This window comes from Dendropsophus ebraccatus, chromosome 10 (genome assembly GCF_027789765.1).
Source record: "Dendropsophus ebraccatus isolate aDenEbr1 chromosome 10, aDenEbr1.pat, whole genome shotgun sequence".
In the NCBI taxonomy this organism is placed as follows: domain Eukaryota; kingdom Metazoa; phylum Chordata; class Amphibia; order Anura; family Hylidae; genus Dendropsophus; species Dendropsophus ebraccatus.
The window spans coordinates 3,078,848-3,090,678 of NC_091463.1; the positions used below are offsets into that span (position 1 = coordinate 3,078,848).

General features: G+C 49.3%; 1 protein-coding gene across 1 annotated transcript in view; it reads right to left on the bottom strand.

Moving 5' to 3' along the window:
- Window positions 1–10,272, bottom strand: part of AGPAT2 (1-acylglycerol-3-phosphate O-acyltransferase 2) — a 40,003-nt gene extending 29,731 nt beyond the window's left edge. The window contains exon 1 of the mRNA XM_069986543.1: window positions 8,755–10,272. Within this exon, the coding sequence (XP_069842644.1) occupies window positions 8,755–8,942 (188 nt within the window). The 5' untranslated portion in view covers window positions 8,943–10,272. The remainder of the gene's footprint in view (window positions 1–8,754) is intronic.
- Window positions 10,273–11,831: the final 1,559 nt, after the last annotated feature.

Below are 11,831 nucleotides of genomic sequence, written 5' to 3' on the forward strand. Positions count from 1 at the left end.
TGTATATGTGTATATAGACTGGACCTGGGGGAGGCTGTATATGTGTATATATAGACAGGACCTGGGGGAGGCTGTATATGTGTATATAGACAGGACCTGGGGGAGGCTGTATATGTGTATATATAGACTGGACCTGGGGGAGGCTGTATATGTGTATATAGACAGGACCTGGGGGAGGCTGTATATGTGTATATAGACAGGACCTGGGGGAGGCTGTATATGTGTATATAGACAGGTCCTGGGGGAGGCTGTATATGTGTATATAGACAGGACCTGGGGGAGGCTGTATATGTGTATATAGACAGGACCTGGGGGAGGCTGTATATGTGTATATAGACTGGACCTGGGGGAGACTGTGGACGTTGTGTCTATAGACAGGACCTGGGGGAGGCTGTATATGTGTATATAGACTGGACCTGGGGGAGGCTGTATATGTGTATATAGACTGGACCTGGGGGAGGCTGTGTATATAGACAGGACCTGGGGGAGGCTGTATATGTGTATATAGACTGGACCTGGGGGAGGCTGTATATGTGTATATAGACAGGACCTGGGGGAGGCTGTATATGTGTATATAGACTGGACCTGGGGGAGACTGTGGACGTTGTGTCTATAGACAGGACCTGGGGGAGGCTGTATATGTGTATATAGACTGGACCTGGGGGAGGCTGTATATGTGTATATAGACTGGACCTGGGGGAGGCTGTATATGTGTATATAGACAGGAGCTGGGGGAGGCTGTATATGTGTATATAGACAGGACCTGGGGGAGGCTGTATATGTGTATAGACTGGACCTGGGGGAGGCTGTATATGTGTATATAGACTGGACCTGGGGGAGGCTGTATATGTGTATATAGACAGGACCTGGGGGAGGCTGTATATGTGTATATAGACAGGACCTGGGGGAGGCTGTATATGTGTATATACACAGGACCTGGGGGAGGCTGTATATGTGTATATAGACTGGACCTGGGGGAGGCTGTATATGTGTATATAGACAGGACCTGGGGGAGGCTGTATATGTGTATATAGACAGGACCTGGGGGAGGCTGTATATGTGTATATAGACTGGACCTGGGGGAGGCTGTATATGTGTATATAGACTGGACCTGGGGGAGGCTGTATATATGTATATAGATAGGACCTGGGGGAGGCTGTATATGTGTATATAGACAGGACCTGGGGGAGGCTGTATATGTGTATATAGACTGGACCTGGGGGAGGCTGTATATGTGTATATAGACTGGACCTGGGGGAGGCTGTATATGTGTATATAGACAGGACCTGGGGGAGGCTGTATATGTGTATATAGACTGGACCTGGGGGAGACTGTGGACGTTGTGTCTATAGACAGGACCTGGGGGAGGCTGTATATGTGTATATAGACTGGACCTGGGGGAGGCTGTATATGTGTATATAGACAGGACCTGGGGGAGGCTGTATATGTGTATATAGACTGGACCTGGGGGAGGCTGTGTATATAGACAGGACCTGGGGGAGGCTGTATATGTGTATATAGACTGGACCTGGGGGAGGCTGTATATGTGTATATAGACAGGACCTGGGGGAGGCTGTATATGTGTATATAGACTGGACCTGGGGGAGACTGTGGACGTTGTGTCTATAGACAGGACCTGGGGGAGGCTGTATATGTGTATATAGACTGGACCTGGGGGAGGCTGTATATGTGTATATAGACTGGACCTGGGGGAGGCTGTATATGTGTATATAGACAGGAGCTGGGGGAGGCTGTATATGTGTATATAGACAGGACCTGGGGGAGGCTGTATATGTGTATATAGACTGGACCTGGGGGAGGCTGTATATGTGTATATAGACTGGACCTGGGGGAGGCTGTATATGTGTATATAGACAGGACCTGGGGGAGGCTGTATATGTGTATATAGACAGGACCTGGGGGAGGCTGTATATGTGTATATACACAGGACCTGGGGGAGGCTGTATATGTGTATATAGACTGGACCTGGGGGAGGCTGTATATGTGTATATAGACAGGACCTGGGGGAGGCTGTATATGTGTATATAGACAGGACCTGGGGGAGGCTGTATATGTGTATATAGACTGGACCTGGGGGAGGCTGTATATGTGTATATAGACTGGACCTGGGGGAGGCTGTATATATGTATATAGATAGGACCTGGGGGAGGCTGTATATGTGTATATAGACAGGACCTGGGGGAGGCTGTATATGTGTATATAGACTGGACCTGGGGGAGGCTGTATATGTGTATATAGACAGGACCTGGGGGAGGCTGTATATGTGTATATAGACAGGACCTGGGGGAGGCTGTATATATGTGTATATAGACTGGACCGGGGGGAGGCTGTATATGTGTATATAGACAGGACCTGGGGGAGGCTGTATATGTGTATATAGACAGGACCTGGGGGAGGCTGTATATGTGTATATAGACAGGACCGGGGGGAGGCTGTATATGTGTATATAGACAGGACCTGGGGGAGGCTGTATATGTGTATATAGACTGGACCTGGGGAAGGCTGTATATGTGTATATAGACAGGACCTGGGGGAGGCTGTATATGTGTATATAGACAGGACCTGGGGGAGGCTGTATATGTGTATATAGACTGGACCTGGGGGAGGCTGTATATGTGTATATAGACAGGACCTGGGGGAGGCTGTATATGTGTATATAGACTGGACCTGGGGGAGGCTGTATATGTGTATATATAGACTGGACCTGGGGGAGGCTGTATATGTGTATATAGACAGGACCTGGGGGAGGCTGTATATGTGTATATAGACTGGACCTGGGGGAGGCTGTATATGTGTATATAGACTGGACCTGGAGGAGGCTGTATATGTGTATATAGACAGGACCGGGGGGAGGCTGTATATGTGTATATAGACTGGACCTGGGGGAGGCTGTATATGTATATATAGACAGGACCTGGGGGAGGCTGTATATGTGTATATAGACTGGACCTGGGGGAGGCTGTGGACGTTGTGTATATAGACAGGACCTGGGGGAGGCTGTGGACGTTGTGTATCTGGACGTTTCTATAGTATTTGATACTGAGCCGCATGAAAGTTTGGTCTACAAAATGAGGATGCTGGGACTGGGGGAAACGTATGTAAATGGGTAAGTAACTGGTTGTGTGATAGGAAACAGAGGGTGGTCATTGATGGAACATATTCAGATTGGGTTTTAGTTACTAGTGGGGTACAGCAGGGGTCAGTGTTGGGTCACAGTTACTAGTGGGGTACAGCAGGGGTCAGTGTTGGGTCACAGTTACTAGTGGGGTACCACAGGGGTCAGTGTTGGGTCACAGTTACTAGTGGGGTACCACAGGGGTCAGTGTTGGGTCACAGTTACTAGTGGGGTACCACAGGGGGCAGTGTTGGGTCACAGTTATTAGTGGGGTACCACAGGGGTCAGTGTTGGGGCACAGTTACTAGTGGGGTACCACAGGGGTCAGTGTTGGGTCACAGTTACTAGTGGGGTACCACAGGGGTCAGTGTTGGGTCACAGTTACTAGTGGGGTACCAGAGGGGTCAGTGTTGGGTCACAGTTACTAGTGGGGTACCGCAGGGGTCAGTGTTGGGTCACAGTTACTAGTGGGGTACCGCAGGGGTCAGTGTTGGGTCACAGTTACTAGTGGGGTACCACAGGGATCAGTGTTGGGTCACAGTTACTAGTGGGGTACAGCAGGGGTCAGTGTTGGGTCACAGTAACTAGTGGGGTACCGCAGGGGTCAGTGTTGGGTCACAGTTACTAGTGGGGTACCACAGGGGTCAGTGTTGGGTCACAGTTACTAGTGGGGTACCGCAGGGATCAGTGTTGGGTCACAGTTACTAGTGGGGTACCACAGGGGTCAGTGTTGGGTCACAGTAACTAGTGGGGTACCATAGGGGTCAGTGTTGGGTCACAGTTACTAGTGGGGTACCGCAGGGATCAGTGTTGGGTCACAGTTACTAGTGGGGTATCGCAGGGGTCAGTGTTGGGTCACAGTTACTAGTGGGGTAGCGCAGGGGTCAGTGTTGGGTCACAGTTACTAGTGGGGTACAGCAGGGGTCAGTGTTGGGTCACAGTTACTAGTGAGGTACCACAGGGGTCAGTCTTGGGCCACTTCTTTTTAATATTTTTATCAATGACCTTGTAGAGGGGCTACAGAGTAGAATCTCCATTTTTGCAGATGATACTAAACTGGGTAAAGTAATCAGTACAGAGGAGGATAATATCATATTACAGAGGGATTTGAAGAAGCTAGAGGCTTGGGCAGTGAAATGGCAGATGATGTATAATGTGGATAAATGTAAGGTTATGCATTTGGGCCGTAGAAATAATAAGTACAGTTATGTGCTAAATAATAAAACACTGGGTAACACTGCTGCCGAAAAGTACCTGGGGGTATGGGTGGACAGTAACCTCATCTATAGTGATCAGTGCCAGGCAGCAGCTGCCAAGGCTAATAAAATAATGGGAGACATCAAAAGAGGTTTAGATGCTAAAGATGAGAACATAGCTTATCCTCTTTATAAATCACTGGTCAGACCACACATGGTATATACTGTATACAGCATCGGGCACCGGTATATAAGAAGGACACAGCGTCAACGCGGGTTCTTTACTGTACGAGCGGTAAGACTGTGGGACTCTCTACATTCTTTACTGTACGAGCGGTAAGACTGTGGGACTCTCTATATTCTTTACTGTACGAGCGGTAAGACTGTGGGACTCTCTATATTCTTTACTGTATGAGCGGTAAGACTGTGGGACTCTATATTCTTTACTGTACGAGCGGTAAGACTGTGGGACTCTCTATATTCTTTACTGTACGAGCGGTAAGACTGTGGGACTCTCTATATTCTTTACTGTACGAGCGGTAAGACTGTAGGACTCTCTATATTCTTTACTGTACGAGCGGTAAGACTGTGGGACTCTCTATATTCTTTACTGTACGAGTGGTAAGACTGTGGGACTCTATATTCTTTACTGTACGAGCGGTAAGACTGTGGGACTCTCTATATTCTTTACTGTACGAGCGGTAAGACTGTGGGACTCTCTGCCACATGATGCTGTCTTGGCCGATTCATTATATAAGTACAGGGGAGGCCCGGATGATTTTCTTGAACAATATAATATTACAAGTTATGGGCATTAGATTTCCGGTGATCTGGGGATTATTCTGGCTGCCATTGGAGTTGGGGAGGAGTTTTCTCCCTGTGGTGGGGCAATTGTCATCTGCCTCATGGGGGTTTTTGCCTTCCCTGGAGTAACACAGTAGGTTTCCCTAGATTGAACCTGATGGATTCTTGTCTTCTTTCAGCCTTATTAACTATGTAACCCACAAATAAGGCAGGACACCCCCACTATATACACAGATAAGGCAGGACTCCACCACTATATACACAGATAAGGCAGGACTCCACCACTATATACACAGATAAGGCAGGACACCCCCACTATATACACAGATAAGGCAGGACACCACCACTATATATACAGATAAGGCAGGACACCCCCACTATATATACAGATAAGGAAGGACTCCACCACTATATATACAGATAAGGCAGGACACCCCCACTATATATACAGATAAGGAAGGACTCCACCACTATATATACAGATAAGGCAGGACACCCCCACTATATATACAGATAAGGAAGGACTCCACCACTATATATACAGATAAGGCAGGACACCCCCACTATATATAGAGATAAGGCAAGACACCACCACTATATACACAGATAAGGCAGGACTCCACCACTATATACACAGATAAGGCAGGACTCCACCACTATATATACAGATAAGGCAGGACTCCACCACTATATACACAGATAAGGCAGGACTCCACCACTATATACACAGATAAGGCAGGACACCACCACTATATACACAGATAAGGCAGGACACCCCCACTATATATACAGATAAGGCAGGACACCCCCACTATATATACAGATAAGGCAGGACACCACCACTATATACACAGATAAGGCAGGACACCCCCACTATATATACAGATAAGGCAGGACACCCCCACTATATATACAGATAAGGCAGGACACCACCACTATATACACAGATAAGGCAGGACACCCCCACTATATATACAGATAAGGCAGGACACCACCACTATATATACAGATAAGGCAGGACACCCCCACTATATATACAGATAAGGCAGGACACCACCACTATATACACAGATAAGGCAGGACACCACCACTATATACACAGATAAGGCAGGACACCACCACTATATACACAGATAAGGCAGGACACCCCCACTATATACACAGATAAGGCAGGACACCACCACTATATACACAGATAAGGCAGGACACCACCACTATATATACAGATAAGGCAGGACACCCCCACTATATATACAGATAAGGCAGGACTCCACCACTATATACACAGATAAGGCAGGACACCCCCACTATATACACAGATAAGGCAGGACACCCCCACTATATACACAGATAAGGCAGGACACCACCACTATATACACAGATAAGGCAGGACTCCACCACTATATATACAGATAAGGCAGGACACCCCCACTATATACACAGATAAGGCAGGACACCCCCACTATATATACAGATAAGGAAGGACTCCACCACTATATATACAGATAAGGCAGGACACCACCACTATATATACAGATAAGGCAGGACACCCCCACTATATATACAGATAAGGCAGGACACCACCACTATATACACAGATAAGGCAGGACACCCCCACTATATACACAGATAAGGCAGGACACCCCCACTATATATACAGATAAGGCAGGACACCCCCACTATATATACAGATAAGGCAGGACACCACCACTATATACACAGATAAGGCAGGACACCACCACTATATATACAGATAAGGCAGAACACCACCACTCTATATACAGATAAGGCAGGACTCCACCACTATATATACAGATAAGACAGGACACCACCACTATATATACAGATAAGGCAGAACACCACCACTATATATACAGATAAGGCAGAACACCACCACTATACACTATATATATATATATATATATATATATATATATATATATATATATATACACAGATAAGGCAGGACACCCCCACTATATACAGATAAGGCAGGACACCCCCAATATATATATCTATATATATATATAGATAAGGCTGGACACCGCCACTATATATATATAATATAGATAAGGCAGGACACCCCTTATATATAGATAAGGCAGGACACCCCCACTATATACACAGATCTGATCCGTTGCTATGGGCAGGGGGAATCTGATCCGTTGCTATGGGCAGGGGGAATCTGATCCGTTGCTATGGGCAGGGGGAATCTGATCCGTTGCTATGGGCAGGGGAATCTGTTGCTATGGGCAGGGGGAATCTGATCCGTTGCTATGGGCAGGGGGAATCTGATCCGTTGCTATGTGCAGGGGGAATCTGTTGCTATGGGCAGGGGAATCTGATCCGTTGCTATGGGCACGGGAATCGGATCCGTTGCTACGGGCAGGGGAATCTGATCCGTTGATATGGGCAGGGGGATCGGATCTGTTGCTATGGGCAGGGGAATCCGTTGCTATGGGCAGGGGAATCTGATCTGTTGCTATGGGCAGGGGAATCGGATCCGTTGCTATGGGCACGGGAATCGGATCCGTTGCTACGGGCAGGGGAATCGGATCCGTTGATATGGGCAGGGGGATCGGATCTGTTGCTATGGGCAGGGGGATCGGATCTGTTGCTATTGGCAGGGGAATCTGATCTGTTGCTATTGGCAGGGGAATCTGATCCGTTGCTATGGGCAGGGGAATCTGATCCGTTGCTATGGGCAGGGGAATCTGATCCGTTGCTATGCGCAGGGGGATCTGATCCGTTGCTATGCGCAGGGGGATCTGTTGCTATGCCCAGGGGAATCTGATCCGTTGCTATGGGCAGGGGGATCGGATCTGTTGCTACGGGCAGGGGGATCTGATCGTTGCTATGGGCAGGGGGATCGGATCTGTTGCTACGGGCAGGGGGATCTGATCCGTTGCTATGCGCAGGGGGATCTGTTGCTATGCCCAGGGGAATCTGATCCGTTGCTATGGGCAGGGGGATTGGATCTGTTGCTACGGGCAGGGGGATCTGATCCGTTGCTATGCGCAGGGGGATCTGTTGCTATGCGCAGGGGGATCTGATCCGTTGCTATGCGCAGGGGGATCTGTTGCTATGCCCAGGGGAATCTGATCCGTTGCTATGGGCAGGGGGATCGGATCTGTTGCTACGGGCAGGGGGATCTGATCGTTGCTATGGGCAGGGGGATCGGATCTGTTGCTACGGGCAGGGGGATCTGATCCGTTGCTATGCGCAGGGGGATCTGTTGCTATGCCCAGGGGAATCTGATCCGTTGCTATGGGCAGGGGGATCGGATCTGTTGCTACGGGCAGGGGGATCTGATCCGTTGATATGGGCAGGGGGATCTGATCCGTTGATATGGGCAGGGGGATCTGATCCATTGATATGGGCAGGGGGATCTGATCTGTTGCTATGGGCAGGGGGATCGGGGGATGGCGGGTGACATCACTGGGCCTTCAGGTACTGGGCCGGACATCACAGGGGCGGCAGAACAGGACTGACCGCAGCGTACAGATGGCGCAGGGCACTGCCACCAGTAATGGATATACAACAGCGCCACCCCATGGCTCAATCATCATGAAATGACACTGATAATGCAGCGATTGATCAGACATGATGGCTCCTCACCTCATGTTGTCCACCGTCCGGCCGCCGTTCTTCAGCAGGCAGACAGGCGCTGCCATCGCTGACAGGGTCAGGCAGAGGATGCAATAGGAGAAGATCTTAAAGTGGAATTTAAAGGTGCTGCTTATTTGCATCAGGAGAAAGGGGAGAAGAATAAGCATGGTGTAGAGGAGAAGCCAGCTGAGGTCCATGCTGCCGCCCGGAGCACAAGGAAGAGTCAGGGAAGGCAGAGAGGAGCCGTCATGTAGCAGAGCTGGGCCGCGCACAGGTACAAGGTGTGTGATTAGGGGCAGGCAGCGGGGAGGGGTCGGGACAGGCAGGTATGTGGGGAGGGGTGGGGGCAGGCAGGTATGTGGGGAGGGGTGGGGGAAGGCAGGTATGTGGGGAGGAGGAGGGGTAGGAGCGGGCAGGTAGGTAGGTATGCAGGGAGGGGTGGGGGCGGGCAGGTACTTAGGTATGCGGGGAGGGGTGGGGGCGGGTAGGTAGGTAGGTATGTGGGGAGGGGTAGGGGCGGGCAGGTAGGTAGGTATGCGGGGAGGGGTAGGGGCAGTCTCTACAGGCTGGGAAGCACTGGAGACAATGGCAGCTGAGACAGCAGGAGAGGGGCACAGGACAAGCAGAGACTACAGGAGAGGGGCACAGGACAAGCAGAGACTACAGGAGAGGGGCACAGGACAAGCAGAGACTACAGGAGAGGGGCACAGGACAAGCAGAGACTACAGGAGAGGGGCACAGGACAAGCAGAGACTACAGGAGAGGGGCACAGGACAAGCAGAGACTACAGGAGAGGGGCACAGGACAAGCAGAGACTACAGGAGACGGGCACAGGACAAGCAGAGACTACAGGAGAGGGGCACAGGACAAGCAGAGACTACAGGAGAGGGGCACAGGACAAGCAGAGACTACAGGAGAGGGGCACAGGACAAGCAGAGACTACAGGAGAGGGGCACAGGACAAGCAGAGACTACAGGAGAGGGGCACAGGACAAGCAGAGACTACAGGAGACGGGCACAGGACAAGCAGAGACTACAGGAGAGGGGCACAGGACAAGCAGAGACTACAGGAGAGGGGCACAGGACAAGCAGAGACTACAGGAGAGGGGCACAGGACAAGCAGAGACTACAGGAGAGGGGCACAGGACAAGCAGAGACTACAGGAGAGGGGCACAGGACAAGCAGAGACTACAGGAGACGGGCACAGGACAAGCAGAGACTACAGGACAAGCAGAGACTACAGGAGAGGGGCACAGGACAAGCAGAGACTACAGGAGAGGGGCACAGGTGGGGTGTCAGGTGCAGCAGAGATTGTGCAGGTGAGGCTGGGGTGGGCTCCGGCAGGTGAGGCTGGGGTGGGCTCCGGCAGGTGAGGCTGGGGTGGGCTCCCGGCAGGTGAGGCTGGGGTGGGCTCCGGCTCCTGGCACTCAGGGGTCACCGCTCTTGTCTCTGGGGGTGGAGGAAACATAAAACACATGAAAGCAAAAGTTGTGCTGCTGAGATCAGGAAGAAGCATGAGGAGGAGCAGAGACTGGGAGGAGCAGTCTAATGAGAGGGAGGCTGCAGGCTGTCACACAGGGGAGTGTCACCTAGTGAGGAAGCAGAAAGTCTACAGGGACAGGACTGAGGTCTCAGGAGAGACAGGCAGCAGTCTACAGGGACAGGACTGAGGTCTCAGGAGAGACAGGCAGCAGTCTACAGGGACAGGACTGAGGTCTCAGGAGAGACAGGCAGCAGTCTGCAGGGACAGGACTGAGGTCTCAGGAGAGACAGGCAGCAGTCTACAGGGACAGGACTGAGGTCTCAGGAGAGAAAGGCAGCAGTCTACAGGGACAGGACTGAGGTCTCAGGAGAGAAAGGCAGCAGTCTACAGGGACAGGACTGAGGTCTCAGGAGAGACAGGCAGCAGTCTACAGGGACAGGACTGAGGTCTCAGGAGAGACAGGCAGCAGTCTACAGGGACAGGACTGGGGTCTCAGGAGAGACAGGCAGCAGTCTACAGGGACAGGACTAAGGTCTCAGGAGAGACAGGCAGCAGTCTACAGGGAATGCAATGGGGAATAAAGAGACTGCAGGCATGAGTCGTCTCAGGGGAGACAGGGAGCAGTCTCAGGAGGTTCTGGTTCTTGTAGTACCTCAGAATAGACATATGCATATGCCAGGCGGTTCACACATAGTATGACACCGGCCGTTCTGTGACACGGCTATGTCATAGGAAGGCCAGTGTCAGTGAACTTCATTTCTTTAGAATTGTAATGCGGACGCCTTCGGGTGTATTTATATTGCATTCGGGTGTATTTATATTGCATTCGGGTGTTTATATATTATATTCGGGTGTATATATACATTACATTCGGGTGTATATACATTACATTCGGTTGTATATATATTACATTTGGGTGTATATACATTACATTTGGGTGTATATATACACATTACATTCGGTTGTATATATAAAATACATTCGGGTGCACCTGCATCCCAATTACCCATAGCCGACAATGTAACGTCCGGCCGGAGCAGCACTTTGTGTGTACATATGTAGTATGTGCCCTATGTACATATGTAGTATGTGTGTATACAGAGGGTATGTATATATGTACTATGTGTATGTATATATGTACTATGTGTGTACTGTGTGTATGTATATATGTACTATGTGTATGTATATATGTACTATGTGTATGTATATATGTACTATGTGTATACTATGTGTATGTATATATGTACTATGTCTATGTATATATGTACTATGTGTATACTATGTGTATGTATATATGTGCTATGTGTATGCTATGTGTATGTATATATGTACTATGTGTATGTATATATGTGCTATGTGTATACTATGTGTATGTATATATGTACTATGTGTATACTATGTGTATGTATATATGTACTGTGTGTATGTATATATGTGCTATGTGTATACTATGTGTATGTATATATGTACTATGTGTGTACTGTGTGTATGTATATATGTACTATGTGTATACTATGTGTATGTATATATGTACTATGTGTATGTATATATGTACTATGTGTATACTGCGTGTATGTATATATGTGCTATGTGTATACTATGTG